Consider the following 19,143-nt stretch of genomic DNA (forward strand, 5'->3'; position numbering starts at 1 on the left):
ATTTTACCAGTAGTTATTTCTGGGTAGTAAAATTATGGATGATTTAAGTTTATTCTTTTTATAGTATTTGTATTTCCCAGATTTTCTAAAGTGAGTATATACTAATTTCATAATCCAAAAATTGTTTATTTTAAAAAGAAGATATTCATTGTAACACAGAAGAATCGTGGGCCGGTTGAATGTCAATAAATCTTTGCAGGGATAAATATCACAGATATAGAATGAATTATATATATATTTCAAAATTCAACTTTTAGGGCTTTATATTTCCCTTAAAATAATGTAAATGACTAAGAAGAATATACATACTGAGTAGCTTTCTGATATTATTAAACAAAATGCAAAGTCAATTCTTTTATTCCAAGAGAATTCATATTAATTCATTCAATAGCTATTTATTGTGTTCCTACTCTGTGCCAGGGTCTTGTTCTAGAGCAAGTCAGACAAAAATTTGGCTTCAACAGAGCTCACATTCTAGTAGGACAGACATTTGATAAAAACAGAGTAGGTATAAAATATAAAGTTAGGTAGTGATTAAACCCTATGAAAAACATAAGTCACGTTAAGAGATTGGCGAGTGATGGGTGCCGGCACTTTAAGTTAGGGTGTCAGGAAAACTCTTTTTGAGGAGGTGATATCTTGAGCAGAACCGAGACTGAAGTGAAGGAGTGAGCCGTGTGAACATGTGAGCTTTCCTGGCAGAAAGGAGAGCAAATACAGAGACTGAGGCAGAACTATGTTTGTTTTATTCCAAGGACAGCCCAGAGGCTAGTGTGGCTGGAGGACGTGAGCAAAGAGAATACACGGTGGGACCTGGAGGTCACTAGCAGCTGGACCATGTAGGGTCTTATAGGCCATGCTAAGGCTTTTGGATTCTATTTGACAACTGGGCAATCACCGTATTTCAGCATAAAGTACACATGTAATAGGAAATTCTGTTGGAAAATTAGAAAAAAAAGGGGTGCTGACCTTCAGTTATAATACCTAGTTATTTTTAAAAATACTGATAAGCATGTTAAGAAATTATTGTCATATGTTTAGAAAAGAATCAGTTGAATTATATTATTAATGCTATGTCTGCTTCATGCTCTCTGTGTTGGGCTTCTGCCCTACAAGCCAAGTATCAAATGACACAATTAACAGTTTAATTGGAAACCTATTGTCTGATTCAGACTTCTGTAAGATATGCTGCAAAATTGACTCCACTGAATTTCATGTTGCTAAGTTACCATGAATTCAACTCCTTTTAAAATCAGAGTTATAAATGTTAATTATTTTATAATGGATGAGAAATACCTTTGTGTATTTATCTTTATAACTCATGGTGTGGAAAATGAAACATATCCCCAAACACATGATACTCAATCCACCTCTTTATGTATTTGGGGATACATCACACCCTTCCAAAGAAGAAAGATGAGAACGTCGCACCTGTGACCACCCCCTCCCCCGTACCGTGAACTCTCTTCTCAAACAGTGCTTATAGCTGATTCTGAGAGTATTACTTTTTGGAAGATTTATATATTGTTCAATTGTAGGCAAACTAGGTTCTCTGTGCCCCCTTTCAAGTCACTGTATCGAAGCTATAAATTTCATTTTTAAAAATGGGATACTTGGTTGACCCTCAGGGTGACCCTGAGGAATTCTGTGTTCCGTTATCCACAAAACACACAAGCTGAGAAATGGCCCACTTAACTTCTACATTTCTGCCCAAGAAAGGTGGTGATATTTTTTCCACCTCTCAGGGAGCCAGCAGTAGTCATTTAAAGCCAGGTTAGGCAAGGAGAGACCCCCGTTTGGAGCAGAGGGTGTCTGCAGCAACATGTCAACTGCTGCTATCATGATTCTCTGCCAGTCCATTTCTTTATTTGTATGCATATAAATATATACACAGAATTTTAGAAATTATGAGATTAATCAACTTCAGAAAATGAAGGGTTGACATATGTGACTGCCAAATTCTTTTTTTTTTTTTGCCAAATCTTATTAAAAAAGCCAAAAACATTAAAAAAAATACTCTGTAATTCTGCTTCTGTTTGTGAATGCAGTTTTCATTACTCAATATGTTCTTATGCCTTGGTAAAAAAAGGTCAGATTTTAGAGGCTCTTAAGTTTCTAAGTTATTGACCTCGCCTACCAGCAGGAGGTATGCATCTGTCTGAATATGCCTTTCCTTCTGTGGCCCTGAAGTATACGCCTTCAAGACTTCTTGAAATGAAAATAATAACCATAATAGTGCCTAACAATAACAAGCCAACTATCCCCAACTGAGGGAGGACAGAGGGCAGGCAAGTGATGATCTACTGGGTTTGTATATCTGCAGATAACAAGAAATACAAGTAAGTAATTTTCTGTCAAGATACCTGCAACAAATCTCTGTGGAGACAAAGGCTCCAGGAGTGTATTTCTAAAATGATATCAACTAAACATAGAAAAAAAAGTCCTCAGGAAGGAGTAAGGGCAAGTCTGATGTAATGACATAAGAAAGCAGTAAGAAGAAAAAAAAACCCTTGATTTTTTCTGATATAGAGGATGCACTCTGCTTTTGGTCATATAGGTTTTGGAACAACAGCTAGTATAACTTCTGTTTCATCATTCATGAAGCACATATACCATCTATATGATTTTCTGAGGAAAAAAAATGGATGAAATCAACTTGCAAGCAAATGGGAAAATATCTGAAATCTTAAGAAATGTTCCCAAATTAAAATTTTGAATTCTACTATTAATACTACTATTTCTACATCTACTTTGAGAATACTGTGATAATGTTTTCCAAATCTTCCCCATATATCAAAGGAAAACTCATATCATCAACACATTGCTCACTGACACCCAGATCTAAACCTAGGACTGGCTTTAATGAAGCATATCAGTGGGTCACAGAGTTAGACAGCACCATAATAAGGTGCTTTTCAAATCATACGGACTAAAGGCACTAAATATATGAGACAGAACTGTGGAATTATTCCGTCCCCAAAACAAAAACAAAACAACAACACAAAACTGGCAGACTTTCTTTCACTGCATTTAACCCTGGGCTAGACACTAGAAAACGGTTTTCAGGATGTAAGGATAATTTAACTCCTAATTAAACATATACAGCAAATCTACACCTCTACTTCAGTTTAAGAAATAAGAATTGGACCAAATCAGTTGAGAAAGAAATAAGTCACAATAAAAACCAAGCAACTACCATCATAATTAAAAGCTCTCTGGTTCCATCTTTATCAAGGTGGTCAAAACAAGATGGAAATCCTGTAATTTGGGCTTACTGGGTTCAGAATTTCTACTAGTCTCTAAACTCTGCTACTTCTTTCTATACCTTCTCTCCTCACAACTGCTTTGGACTCACCACTGAGGTCCCGATGATGACCATAGGGTACTCACAGCCACAGTCAGTGGTATGTCCTGTAGTCACTACTTTGATATGTGCATGGTTGCACAGGAACTAAATTAGGGACTGCCTAAACCTCAAAGTAGACATGGCTTTTCGGCCCGAGCCAGTGAGGCCACCATTATCTAAAGAAGCAAAGAAATGAACTCCCACCACAAGAATAAATTCCGGGGTCAAAAATACGACTTACGTAACTTAGCTTAAGAAATGGAACTCTGTCAATTCCATCCTATGTCATATATATAGTATATATGCCAACTCACACAGGTTCTGTTTTTTAACCCCTGGTGTAGACCTATGGTCAATGGTTCACCCCAACAGTTGATATTATATATCAAGTAATCTTTCTCTGCTGGGGTTCTTCTATGTCTAGAAAAACATACATTTACACACACACACACATATATATATATATATCCTTTTAGTCAAAAAGTGATTCATTTTGTATTACTAGATTATTCGATATTAGACTGGCTACGCATTAGAATCACCAGGAGTAAGCGTTTTGAAAAAAAAAATTTCTGATTATCCCTACTCCTAATCACTACTTTCTAACCACCACGATTTTGATTCAGTAGTTTTTGGGAGATACCTAGGAGTTTTGTTTTGCTCTTCTTTCCACTAATTCTGAGGTGCAGCTAGGTTTGAAAACAATTGTAATTGATCAAATTAAGAAATTAACTAGGTGGTTCTGAGTATGCATCTGAACTGCGTGGACGATACTTTAAAAAGCACAGATTGCTGGGCCTCCCCTCTGCAGTTTCTGATTCAGGTACATTTTGGGGAGGCGTCTGAAAATATGCATTTCTAATGTGTTTCCAAGCAATAGTGATGCTACTGGTCTAGCGAACCACAGTTTGAGAATCCCTGAACTAGAGAAGAAGAGTGGTGGTAAGGGCTCAAGAAAGAAGACTAAATAATACACGTTTGCGAGAAGGAGGACTGTAGTCCTTTTTTGACTGTTGCTAAACATCTTATCTAGACTGGGATCTCAGATGTTCCCATCTGAGAACTTCTAGGGCTTTGAATAAGAGCCTTTCTTTTCCTAGCAGGAATTTTATTTCCATAAGCTTCCTGGTACAATTCCATGATGCTGTAGTCATGAGTTGGGTTGAAGATAATCACAACACGGAGTTTCTGCAAACTAAAGTCTTCCTTTCTTTGCTTTTTTTCTGAGAAGCATGTACATACATAATTGCAGAATAGGAAAAATTGAGACGATACCTGTAGAAAGACCATTTTAGCAGAAACTGCCTGGCAGCTTTAGGAAAACTGGGTCTTCCTTCATAGGGTTTCAGTGCTTGCATCATCACATTGTCAAGCCATGCAGCCCACTGCTCCAGGGTGCTCTGCTGCTGAAGAGTCATCTTGAAGTCTGTTTCTAGTCTCTGAACCATGTTGTCATCACACTGACATACCCAGGAAGCCTGCTCCTGGGACAGTACACAGAAAGCAAAGAAAAAGTTCAACTCAGCACCTTTTCATTGAGTGTCAGCACACAAACCATAGGCATAAATGGCAAATTATATTGAAAGCGTAAAACAATTAAATGAATTAAGAAAATGAAGGACTACTTGTCAGTTATTAAGGAAACTAACATCGCCTTTGTGCATGAAAAAGTGATGTGACATAAAAGTATGACTTGGTTTTTCTACATTAACTAGTCTGTGTGAAAGACTAAAATATATGATTACTTAAGAAAAACAGGAGCCTGAACCTACAGTATGAGGCATCTTTCTTTAGTTTTTACTCCCTCTCTTTTTTCTCCCAATCAGATAAAACTTTAAAGCCAATTCATTTGAAAAGATTTAGCGTAAGTCAGATGGATAAATAGATTCAATTGGCCAAAAGTGGTCCCTCAGGATTAAAACAAAAACAAACACTGAATGATACAAGGTAGAAGTATATGCTATATGAGTTTTATGGATAAGAAACTGAAGTCTCAAGGGCTACAGAGGCAAGGCTATGAATGCAAATTAATTCACAGAACCGAAAACAACAACAACAACAACAACAAAAATACTTTTGAGAAAATGTAGGAAGGCTACCTGCCAAGAAATTTGATCACTATAGTTTTCCTTCTGGTTCTGACAGGAAAGTTTCATGTTTGGTAACAGCAATGAAAACAGGAACTTCTAAAGTTAATTTTCAATGGCTGCCATAAGTTTTACAATGTTTCTAGTGCTATGTTGTATTTTAATTAAAAAAATACTATACTCTTAAGGTCAGAATACAATTATTTGGTAATATAATATTTGAGTAAGGACATGGATGATAACATAGGGCCTGAATCAGCTAAACTGACTTCAAGCAATTCATTTAATCTGCGTGGGCCTCATTTTCCCCAAGCATAACATTAGAGAAATGAAATGTGACAAGAATTTTTAAACTGGGTTCACTGTGTCCAGATAATATTTTCACAATAGATTTCTGTGGAGGGGTGTCTGTGAAGGTCCTGATTCTATGTCTAAAACATTGTGAATATGTATGTATTTTTCTGAAAAGTGTCTATAGCTTTCAATCTATCTGTTCTCAGAGGACACATTTATTCAAATCAACCATTTCAACTAAATAAACCCCTAATCTCCACCCTCTGGTTCCAGCACCTCTCCTGGCCCTACAGACTTTACCTTATTTAAGAGACATTTCAACTGGGAGGTACTTCAAATATAAAATGCCCAAACTCAATTCATTTTATTTCTTCAGGGAAACCTAGGGTTTCTTCTACATTCCCAGCTGATGATAACATCTATTATCCTTCTTTCTCTTATCTAATTAGTAATAGTCTTTCCGATTTTACCTCCTAAATATCACTTTTAAGTATTTTAAGTACACCACAATGATTATTAAAAATTGAAAATACAAATAAACAAAAAGGAACAAAATATTAAGAATATCTAAAATGCCAACATTAAGAGATAACTACAACATGCTAATAACTTTCAAACTGTTCACATGTAGTATATACATATGCATGTATGCTTACGTACATATGTTATTTTAAAAGAGGCTCATATTAGACATTTTACTTGATATTTTGCTTAGTTTCACTTCAATATATATGATAAATGACTTTCCGTATAGGCAAATGAGGAGCTATATTTATTGTTCAGTGATGGAATTTGCTTCAATGCATAAATATTCCATTATTTACAAAACCAATTCCATACAGTTACCCATTTATGGTCATTCCAATTTCTTACTATTAGGAAAAATGCTGGAATTAGCAATCTAGTAACTACATCTTTGCTTACTTTCGTACTTTTTTCTATGTAATAGGTTTTTCAAAATACACTGTTAAATGACTACCAGAACTTTTATATCAATTTAGGAGTCCAGAAGAGCACCCAGGGAAGAATTTATGTCTCAAGAAAGGATAGGGGAGGTTGTTTTCGTTTTTTCATTAATGGCTAAGCATTTTTTTTATTGTGGTAAAAAACACATAACATAAAACTTATCATCTTAACCATTTTGAAGTGTACACTATAGGAGTGTTTACTATATGCTCATTACTGTGCAATAGGTCTCTTTTTCATCTTGCAAAACTGAAACTCTATACCCACTGTGGAAGATTTTTTTGTGCATTGGTAAGAGGCAGGAGGAACTTACTGGTATCCTTGGAAGAATTTAATTTCATTTCTTAACATAAATTCAAACTCACTGCTTCCTAGGAAGTTAGTTCTTGCCAAGAGATAATGATAATCTAAAACTAAACTTAGAGAAATAAAGCCATAGGACATTATTCTGACTTTTCAAACTACTTTATATTATATTTCATTTTACTACTCTTAAGATTGAAAATATACTAACAATAGAGTACACTGTAATTACTCCTGTGAAGTATATTCCTGTGAAGGAATTTGGATATTTCAGTTCTATAGTGGAAAAAGGTAAGGATGAAAATTAAAGATATTTTTAAGTTGGAAATAAATTATCTCCAAGATGATAAGGAGGCAGTAGCTTCAAAATCAGAATGTCTTTTAAATACAGAAACACAAGTATATGCAAAAGTTAGGTTATCAGGTCAACCAACCCAAGTATATTTAGCCCACACTGTATTTGGAAAACTATCCATTTACACAAAACAATTCTAAAGCAATACTATTGTAATGCTATCAGTTAATTAAAACAGAAAACCAATTATACGGCAATAGGAAAATTATCCTGAATGCATGAGTTAAAGATTTAATTAAAGAAGAATGAAGTAATGAAAGAGATTTATGGATATCCTGAAAGAAACTTAAGCTCTTAGAGCATTAAAATATTGACACTTACATGTGATTTCATTGTTTTAAATTAAAGTTCCCTTATTACAAGAGCATCACCCTATATGTCTTAGGGTGTCAGTCTTAACTGAGGTTAATCTCGTAGGGGCAGGGACTTCCAAATGAACAGGAGAGGGTGATGAAGGTGGAATGGGAGGCAGGAGACTGAAAACCAGGTAAAATGTGGAACAGAAGAGGAAAGAAAGGAGTTAAAGATAAAATATGCTAACCTGAGAAAGAGATTACATATGAAAATGAACAGAGTTGTGAGAGGTAAAATGTAGGGGGAAATGGAGGGCACACCACTGCGCTCATGGTCCTCTAACGAAAGGAAGGAGGTCTTAGAGGACAGATACTTAAGCACACAGGTTTCAGCACTAATAACTGTCATGTGGACCCAGAAAAACTTGGTAGCTGAGAATAAAGGAAGGGAAAAGGTAACCTCAAAGTCAGTGAGTGGGGGATGAGTAGTAGTATAGATGTATAACTGACCATTTATATGCAATAATGTTGCCAAGGCTGGCGTTTATAACCAGGAAGAACTCATTTCTATACATACTTCATAGGGTTCAGACACACAACTATACGAATGAAAATAATGTTAAAACAGAAAATTTTAAATCTTTCTCAGATATTATTAGGAATAATTCTTAAATATATTTTCGGTTATTAAACTTAAATTACTTTTTGAAACTAGAAGTTGCCTTACCATTTCTACTCTTCTTAAAGTACTTTTAAACATATCTTTTCTGAATGAAGATTTGAAAAAAACATAACAGTATACATTTTAAGGCAAAAATATATGAACTCTTAATATTCCCACTAAAATCAGTTAATGTAAATTCCACTGAAATATGTAAAGTTAATGGATTTGTAAACGTGAGACAGTTTGTTCTTGTGGAGCTTACATATTTGCACGTGTGTGCGTATGTGTGCTTGTATATATAAAAATATTTATGTAGATCTAAGAAAAACTATACACATTAGAAGTTTAAACTCAATTCATGAAAGTCAGAATGAACTTAACTAATTAACGACACCCTAAAATAAATCAAACCCAAATATTACTTTTTGATATATTTTAAATGATAAAACTAGTCCAGAATTGTAGATTAAACTTTGTAGGAAATGGAGTAATAATTAGTTATCTTTAAGCAACGATATTGTTTTTTAAAACAGCTTTATTGAGACATAATTCACAGAGCGAACAATTCATTCATTTAAAGTATATAATTCAATGGCTTCTTTCAGTATATTCAGAGTAGTGCCTCTATCATCACAATCAATTTTAGAATGTATTCATTTCTCCAAGAAGAAACCCCATACTACTCCTTATCTATCACCTCCCAATCCCACCAGTCTACAGGACCTAGGCAACTACTAATTTACTTTTTGTCTCTATACATGTATTTGTTCTGCACATTTCATATAAATGGAATCATGCAATGTACGGTCCTTTGTATCTGGTTTCTTTTGCTTAGCATAATGTTCATCTCTGTTGTGGCATGTATCAGAACTTCATCTTTTTATTGCCCGATAATATTCCATTGTGTGGAATATCACATTTTGTTCACATAGTCATCAGTTAATGGACATTTGAGTTGTTTCTACTTTTATGTGGCTAATATGAATAACGCTGCTGGAACACGCATGAACAAGTTTTTAGGTGGACATGTTTTCATTTTTCTTGGTATGTACTTAGCAGTGAAACTGCCAAATCATATGGTAACTCTAGGTTTAACCTTTTGAGGAACTGCCATACTGTTTTCCAAAGTGGCTGCAGCATTTTGCATTCCAATCACTAGTGTATAAGGGTTCCAATTTCTGCACACCCTCACCAACACTTGTTATTATTTGTCTTTTGTTTTTTTTTTTTTTGTGGTACGCGGGCCTCTCACTGTTGTGGCCTCTCCCGCTGCGGAGCACAGACTCCGGACGCGCAGGTTCAGCGGCCATGGCCCACTGGCCCAGCCGCTCCGCGGCACGTGGGATCCTCCCGGACCAGGGCACAAACCCGTGTCCCTGGCATCAGCAGGTGGACTCTCAACCACTGTGCTACCAGGGAAGCCCTATTGTCTTTTTGATAATACCCATTTTATTTTTTGATAATACCCATTTTAGTGTGTGTGAAGTGGTATCTCGGGGTTTTTTATAGATTTAATTAATTAATTAATTTATTGGCTGCCTTGGGTCTTCGTTGCTGTGCATGGGCTTTCTCTAGTTGCAGTGAGCGGGGGCTACTCTTCGTTGCAGTGCGCGGGCTTCTCATTGCGATGGCTTCTCTTGTTGAGAGCAGAGGCTCTAGGCACACAGGCTTCAGTAGTTGTGGCTCGCGGGCTCTATAGAACAGGCTCAGTAGTTGTGGCACATGGACTTAGCTGCTGTGTGGCATGTGGGATCTTCCTGGACCAGGGCTCGAACCTGTGCCCCCTGTACTGGCAGGTGGATTCTTAACCACTGCGCCACCAGGGAAGCCCCTCAGTGTGGTTTTAATCTGTATTTCCCTGGTGGCTGCTGAATGAGTTTTCTGGTACTTTATTGGACATCTGTGTATCTTCTTTGGAGAAATATCTATTTAGATCTATGCCCATTTTTTAAACGAGGTTGTCTTTTCATTGTTGGGTTATAATAGTTCTTTTTATATAGTCTAGATATAAATTTTTATCAGATATATGATTTGCAAACATTTTTTCAATACTGTAAGTTGTCGTTTCATTCTCTTGATGGTCTCTTTTGAAGCACAGAAGTTTAAAATTTTGATTATGTTCAATATTTATATATCTTTTGTTGCTTTTGCTTTGAGTGAGCCATGGACTATTTTTTTTTCATTGGTAACAATTAGCTTCATTATTTTAGTATCTGAAATAAAATACTTGTTGGGATTCCATAATAATATTCCTAAAGTAGCTATTTTTTACGTGTACTTTGATGTACAAGTGAGTAGTTTCATCACTAGGTTAAAAAATTATTCTTTCATTTGGATGATCAAAACAGTCAGATATGTTACACCTAATTCTTTTCAAATAACAAGTATTTACCAGGTACCTATAGTAAACTCTGAAATAGAGTTTCAAGGTGGGCACTTTTTTTTTTTTTTTTGCAGTATGCGGGCCTCTCACTGTTGTGGCCTCTCCCGCTGCGGAGCACAGGCTCCGGACGCACAGGCCCAGCGGCCACGGCTCACGGGCCCAGCCGCTCTGCGGCACGTGGGATCCTCCCGGACCGGGGCATGAACCAAGGTGGGGCACTTTTGAAAACAAATTTCTCGTGTGCGTGTCATGGTGCTATGGGCTTTACATATTACTAAATATGTAAACAGTAATCTAAGATATGTGTTATAAAATGGAGAAAGTAAAGCCCAGAAGAGTTAAGGAACTTGCCCAAGACCCCACAGCTAGTAGATGAAAGCGTTTCATCTCCTGCCTACCAAACTTCACTGACTGTGGTCATCATTACTCTATTAATCATTCAGCAAACCCTGGTGACATATGTTGCTGTCTAGCACTATAAATATTAGCAGACTTTAACCGCAAAACAGAGGAGTAAAGCCGTAGCTGAGTAAAACTCTCCTCTTTCAGGATACTGTGAATCTAGATGTGCCTGTGAATTGATGTAACTTTGAAAAGAAATATGATGATCCCAATTAAGAAGAAAAAATCGGATACCTTTCATTAAAAGACACGTTTTGAAAGAAAACAGAGTACCTGGACATTGGCAAAGTCGACACGGTTGAGGTCATTGAGCATCTGGTTGATCTGAGAAGTGTTCTGAAGCACTGCACGAGCTGCCTGGGCCAGGTGATTGAGCGACGTGTATCTTCGCAGAGTCTGGGCAAAGGCACTTACAGCTGCAACCTGTAAAGAAATCCAATTAAGTGGGGATTTTTTTTTCCCCTCCAGTAAAAGAAACCACTGCAATCTTTAAATCTTTATTCCCTTGCCAAATTTTAAATGCTTCCCTCTGATACTTATTTCAAATTCATTTGGTGAGAGAGCTTACTTGTAAATTATAGCATTTAAACCTCTAAACCAAGTATTACTTTCCTTTTGAGTAGGCTGAGGTCAAGGCTAAAACAAACTCCCACATTTTTCGACATCTGAGTGCACCATTAATTAAACCAGTCTTGCAAGTAGCTACTAATCCATAGCAAGAAATGATTTAGTCGAAACAAGTAGGAGAAATGTTGATTTTCATTTCTTATTCTCTGTACGACAGTCAACTACAAACTAAGCAAATAAAATTTTTTTTCCTTTTACTTGGAAAACCACACTATCCAGTCCCACTTTTTAAACTGGATTAAAAAACATGCTTTTCAGAGCACTGTCATTAAGATTCACTCTTTTTACCTTTATTTTATAGAGGTGAAATAGGAGTGGGTAATTCTGAGGTGAAATAAGAACACTCAAAGACTTTATTAGCAAATACATAGCTAATAAACTTATCGGATACAAGCAACTCTTCAGAATTTGAATTTCTGTAAAAGGGCTATCCAGCAAAATCTCCATTTGTCCTTCAAAATGTACTTTCCGGCCTTCTCCATTCTGCTCTGTGCCCAGGAAGACTAAACTGAATAGATTACATTAACTGCCTCTCTTGCCCTTTGGCTTCCAGTTGGGTTTGGCCAATGAAAGGCACTGGTAGGAGACTGAAGGATGGAAGAAAGTAGTCAAACTACTAATTCCCTCACAACCTTTGCCCTCTCCTTCGTAAGGCCACAGTTCTGGAGGAAGGAGAAGATCTGATGCCATAATCACTTCCTTCCCCTTCAGACCTAGGGATGGGCAGGCTTCCCACTATTTTGCTAGTCCTGGGGTGCTGTACCATTCCTCTTTGGTTTTCTTAACTCTTTTCACATGTTTAGAAACAGACCCTTAAACTCTATTCAATTATTCTCCCCTTTGGATATACCATTTTTTTCCTGCTGAAACCCTGAACAAACTGGGTTATATTGAAAGATAGCACAGCTAACAACAAAGAAAAAGTCTAGGTAAATATCTACATCTCATGATCTCATGAGAATTTGTTACTTGCATAGCAGATCTAATGAGGACTTTAACATATTTACAGGAATGACATTAAATCACTATGGGTATATAACAAGCAATTGATTGAACAGTCAGTTGGCTGAGCAGTAGAAGGTGTTCCACAGGCCAAAGGATGTTCTATCTTGATAGTGAGATGCTTCAGGACCATGTGGAACTTGGGGGACGTTCACATACCCCCAAAGAGAGTATTTCACATTTTCCCATCTCTGTGGTTTATACTAATCAAGGACATATCACGTGCCAGGCACTGTGTTAAATGCCTAACATACATTACCTTGCTCAATTCTCATAAACATTCTATTAGACACGTTATGACTTAGGGAGGTTAACGATCTTGCTCAAGGTTACACAGAAACTACAGTACAGTGGTGGGATATGAATCCAGGCATTTTGATAATAACTTTCAGTCACAACCTCATTATGCTGTTTCCACTGTCACACTAGATCATCTTTGTTGATTAAATGCTCAGTTGGAAAAAGGCTGCATGTCCGTGAGAGAGGAATAGCAGAAGGCACCTTCCTCCAAGGTAAACCACCCAAATCAACTCTAGAGATCAGTGAGATGGCCCATATTGCAGATGGATTGCTACCAGATCCACTTTGATGACACTGGGGCAGGAGGTACTTTTAGCTGTTTGAAAGTATTGTTATAACTATGACTGACTTTGCAAGTTGGAAAACATTCCTCTGACCATCATAATCAAATAGCACCTCTTTTATTTGCCCACCTGAACGTGGCACTCTAGAAAAGCACTACCATGGAGAGCTTTCTGCAATGATGGAAACGCTCTACTTATGTGTTACCCAGTATGGTAACTACTAGCCACATGGGTTAAGGTGCGCTTGAAATGTACCTAGTGTGACTGAGGAAGTAAATTTCAATGCAATTTAATTAAATTTACAATTTAAATAGCCACATGTGGTTAGCCCTACTGTATTGACAGCACAGCTCTAAAGCAACAATCTAAGGTGGGCATATTCATGAAATGTGTCCTATACATTTTAGAGATAGAATGTGTTATTGCAAACCTTAAGCTGAAGCAGACTTGTGCTATCACAGACTTGTCAGCTACAAGAGCTTCAATTACACTCTCAAACTGAAAGCCAAGGCATATTGCTGGCATCTGACAGTAGATACAGACCCTGACAAAAGGCCACAAATGTGATTTTTGTTATCAAAGTTTAGACAGAATCAGTCCAATCTGTCATGTATGTTCACAGATTAACCTAAAGTAACATGGTTAGTAGGGGACAAAGTGGAGAGGAGAATTCATATCTCTAGCTAAATAATCCACATTCCTGAAATATACTCATCAACTATGATATAACTGTTCTCTTTAAGAAATGATTACTTGGGCTTCCCTGGTGGCACAGTGGTTAAGAATCCGCCTGCCAGTGCAGGGGACACGGGTTCGAGCCCTGGTGCAGGAAGATCCCACATGCCGTGGAGCAACTAAGCCCATGCACCACAATTACTGAGCCCATGTTCTAGAGCCCGCCAACCACAACTACGGAGCCCGTGCTCTAGAGCCCACGAGCCACAACTACTGAAGCCCACGCACCTAGAGCCCGTGCTCCGCAACAAGAGAAGCCACGGCAATGAGAAGCCCGCGCACTGCAACAAAGAGTAGCCCCTGCTCGCGGCAACTAGAGAAAGCCTGCACACCGCAACAAAGACCCAACGCAGCCAAAATTAAATAAATAAAATAAATTTATTTTAAAAAAATGATTACTTGATTCACAAAAGCATTCTCCACTGTTAAAAAACCAAAACATCCTGAAAAGCAAATGGTTATTAATTTACATGAACATTTCGGAATACAATGAGTATAGTAGGGGACCTAAAAATTCTAAAACTCAAATGGAAACTATTTGAACATCCTAGGCTGTTCTTTTCAATAACTGAAATTAAGCAATTTTAAATATACACTTTAGAAAAGGGCTGATAAATACACCACATCTAAAATGTTTCTCTAGTCTCTCTGGAAAGAGCATCATCAAACAACATATCTTGTGCAAGTTCTTTACCACATGGTTATAAAATACAAATACAAAAATCAATTTAAAAAGATTTAATTTATTATAATATTAATATTCTACATAATATCATTTGATAGGACAGATTTAAAATTCATAGTTCATAACGATTTCCTAAACACAAAAGAAAAAGCAAGGACATAAAAGTGTACCTTGGTTTGTATCATTCTCTGTGGAATATTGTTCATGGCATTGGAAAGCCAACCTTCAAGGCTTTTTGCAAAATTTCGAATGGCTTGGGTCAAGGCACCTAAATGTTAAAGAATAAAAGCAGAACGAAAAAGATACCAAAGAACATTAATCTTTATGCTAGAATAAGGGAAAACATGCAAGCACAACATGTGAAATAGCACAGAGCTTATATTATCCTCATTGACAAGACTTTATTTAACATTATTCCTAACTTTGAAAGAATCCAAATATTATATCATGGGCTTGTCTTTTAAAGCTATTTTGTTCCCAGATACTTATGATACTTTGTTGGGAAATGAAAACATTCAAACATTTTTGCTTATAGCAACATATACCAGTTGTGAATATACTTATGGAATTTTTTTTATCTTAGACAAAACACTCTTTTCAAAAACAGCTTTGTGCTCAAAGGCTAAGTATTTTCTTTAGGAATTCTTTATCTTGACTTTTTTCAAGCTCTTAACCTATTTTCATTTCTTTAGTTAAAAAGAAAATAATGCAAAGCTTTCTCTTTTTCTCTATGCATCTCTTTACATTAGAACATGTCAATTAGAGTAGATATCTCTCACTCATGTTGAAAAGTAAGGTAAAATTAAAATTGCCTCCTTGATACTTCTGGGTAACTATTCTCCATTTCACTGGCAGGTAGCGATAAAAGATCACTGTGATAATAAAATTGCTGTCACAGAGGCCAATATTCTTAAGATATTCCTGAAACAGTCCATTCCATACTCTTTACATCTCTGTTAAAACCTGAATAGGGATAGGTCCCATGAGAGTAGTGTTTATGGTGGTCATAAAATGATTAGAAGCATTTTCCGTTAACAGGGGTGATTATGACTATTTTATAAGAACGGATCTGCTTATTGAGATGGCTGTATAATAGGAAACAGAATTCTTCTCTTGTTCAACAAGTAATTCAGTCAGTAGCATTTTACTTCACCTGTGCCCAAGGCTCCACGGTGTAGGGAGCAGTTTTAGACATTTAATAAGTAAGTGTTTGAAGCACCCACAACAGAAAATAAATCCCTGTGGGTTCCCTATAATGTGGGTAAGTCTTACAATTGGTAGTCCACAATAAGAGACAGAGAGGTTACATTTTTGTCCAAGGCTCCCAAGAGTATTAATGTTAACGACGGGATTAAATTCCTTGGTTTTTCTTTCTGTGCTCAAATGAGTCTGACATGCTTCTTTACTACTTTTGTTAAAGCAGGGTTAGAAATAATTAACTTACTCAAATTAAATGCAAAAGATATAAATTTTACTATTCCATAATAAAAACAACAAATTTTTAAAAATTATTTCTTTAAGTGGTCAAATGACAGAAGAGAAACTGAGATGGCTACATTTTGATTAGGAAAAACACTCAAGAAGTGCAGACTTTTAACCACGAGAATCATCTATTGGAAACACTGAGCTGGAAATTTCTTGAGAACTAATTTTTTGAAATTTCCAAAGCTTCTCACTTCAGCCAAAAAGAAAAAAGAAAGAAAAATATTTTTCTGTTGTATTATGTACTGGAACCATGGAGGGCAGGCATGAATGGAAATGAAAAACAGTGGAAAAAAAAATTAAAGACCCTCTTTGAAACTCAGTAAAATTCTGTATAAGATTCAATTTGGCTATCTGTATTACGTAGTTTTCTATAATTAATATATAATAATTATTTAATCTGAAAAAAACAAGAACTGAGAAAAGTTACTAAAAAAATTTAATATGGGTCTTGTTTTATTTAGACACATATAATGCTAGGGAGATTGTAAAATAAAAAGATATGCTTTGTATCTCAAATGATTGTAAGTTTTTCCTTTTTTGTACTAAATGACATTTTGGGTCACCTTTAATTATAACCATAAATTGTACATTTGAGTGTTACCAGTTGAGTTCTTACACAATTTTTTACACTTCACTTTTTTTCCCCCATTTTCAGATAAATGTATTTTAGAGTATAGTAGCTTCAAGCTGACTTTAAATTAGTGTGATATGCAGACTTTTTTGGCTAAAAAAAGGAATCCCATCTGGACAGTAAATGGTAGAGTGAAGTACTAGTAGCCAGGAAAATTAAATTTTCAAAAATAAAATTAAGTTTGTTCTCTCTATAGGGATTCATGTCAGATCAAATTGTGCAGATTGACAACTTTTTCTCATGAATGGATGGTTAGAAATTTAAAACTACTCTAAAGCTAACTTGTCTCAACCTGCTTATGATTAATATTAAAATGCACAATCAGAAGATAGTGATCTACACTGTATTTTAAGCTTTATTTTTGTTAAGTCTTGTTATAGAACAGGAATTAAAATTCCAAATTTACTTGGTAGGGTGGCACCTTAATGCATCTTGTAACTTCAGAGAAACTGTAAAACTATACTCATAATTCCTGAATTTGAGTTGTCTGAATGCAGAGACAAACTACTTGACAAAATAAAACGGTTTTCAAATCAAAATTTGCCAAAAACAAAGGTCATGTGTATTGTGTGCTTAAAAATTCTGGGGTTTAAAGCCAACTACACTTGATACGTGATTTAACTTAGGGAACTGCTGAGTTTACAAGTTAAAGTCTTGTGATGCTAACATAGAAGCAACAGATTTTAGAATTGTTTAATGAACACTGATGTTGTTGACTGGCCTCAAAAAAGAAAGTGTTCACTGACACCTTTTCTTATATCTCATGAGAGAAATTTATGTTGGTGGCAAGATGTCATAGGCTAATGAGCTACCCTATGCAACTTCTCTTAAACATCTCTAGAGATTATCACTCAGAGCACAGGAAGCAAGACAAAAACAGGAAAATCAGATTCTGGAACATAAATCAGTAGAGAATTTACACGTTGAAATTTTCCATGACAACATCACTTTTAATCAATCTTTAGTCAGGAAACTTGGTGCAGATAGGGTAGAAAATATTAGTAATTTATAAAAATGTGAGACCATGGCAGCTGGATTTTTAAAAAACTAATTTCTATATAAATTTATGTATGTTTATGTGTGTGTTCATTGATATTATATGTAAATGTATGTGTAAGCATATATTTTAAGGTGGTAGGGAACATAAGAAATAACTCATATCTTCCACTGTTATCATATTTTAAAAAAGAAAGTATAAACATACAAATGTTAGTATCTTCACCATTTCTTGCTAAATCCCTATTTAAATATTTTCTGGAATAATTTAACACAAATTAACTGTGAAGAGTGTACTTCGAGTACATGGCTGCTAATTTTACAAGCTAAAAGATCGCTTTTACCTTATTAATGTCATTGTAGAGTAGCAATTCTGTTCCATATCTTTAAAAGTTAAGGTTACTAGTAGGTGCTCATAAAGATGTAGACCTAAAATCATTTCAACTGTCTCTAACACAAGTATCCATGATGGCTTTTATATTGACACTTGCAAAAAATAGCTTTGTTTGCAACAGGGTAGTTTAAAAAACACTATCACTTAAAAAAGTAATCTAATTTATCTATGTAATTCCTATTTGCTTCATGGCAGGAATACACTGCTAGTGCAGGTGCATTGATTTTTCTCTCAAAATGCCAGCTAACCATTACTGTTAATGGAAACTGCATTTGTAGTTCTTAACGTGATGTCGGTGACAAAGTAAATGCTTTTATAAAGAAATTCAACTTCAGTAGAAACCAAGATAAATTCATTTCAAATCAAAAGCAAACATGAAAGAGGCTGGTCTAGCAATTACAGATTTCAAAAATTCGGGGCTTTATGAAGGAAACCTTTTCCTTGGGTAGAATGATTTTCACATGGTTGACTGGCCTGGGAGTGTTCTTGCAATTAGTCATTGGGGCTGTCACATCTATAGGTTGTCTTTTTTGTCAAAAAGAAAATGAAAGATTGAAAAACAGAGAATTTTTCCCTTTTTACTACAGTTTTGCTCTAGGCTGCTTTCATGCAATACTCTGTGTTGCATGTTTTCTATTTGGCAAATTTAATGAGATTAGAATCACTCTAGTTTGCAACGTCACTACCCAAAACTTCCTGGGTGGAATGTATGAGAACAAAAGCATCCGTACTTGTCTGCATTTAACTTACTAGGAATAGGTCTAAGGACGTCGGGGATGAGAATCTCCACCAAAGCCTGGTACATCCCATGGTCACAGTTACACATCCATTTCAGGATAGACTCATGTTTGCACAGAGTTATCAGCTTTGCTTTCGGAAGTCGACTTTCTATTTCACTCAGATTGCTGGTG

At 35.9% G+C, this 19,143-nt stretch overlaps 1 protein-coding gene across 3 annotated transcripts in view; it reads right to left on the reverse strand.

Annotated features, from left to right (window-relative positions):
• The window catches only part of RFX3 (regulatory factor X3), a gene marked incomplete at its 3' end in the record, with an annotated part of 230,370 nt that overhangs the window by 27,333 nt on the left and 183,894 nt on the right, over positions 1-19,143 (reverse strand). For all 3 annotated transcript variants that reach the window (XM_082657253.1, XM_082657254.1, XM_082657252.1), the window contains 4 exons: positions 18,983-19,137; positions 14,897-14,994; positions 11,367-11,516; positions 4,622-4,830 (listed from right to left, as the gene is read on the reverse strand). In XM_082657253.1, coding sequence (XP_082513379.1) covers positions 4,622-4,830; positions 11,367-11,516; positions 14,897-14,994; positions 18,983-19,137 — 612 coding nt within the window. The remainder of the gene's footprint in view (positions 1-4,621; positions 4,831-11,366; positions 11,517-14,896; positions 14,995-18,982; positions 19,138-19,143) is intronic.

Source organism: Grampus griseus (assembly GCF_964374135.1).
Source record: "Grampus griseus genome assembly, chromosome: 6".
Classification (NCBI taxonomy): domain Eukaryota; kingdom Metazoa; phylum Chordata; class Mammalia; order Artiodactyla; family Delphinidae; genus Grampus; species Grampus griseus.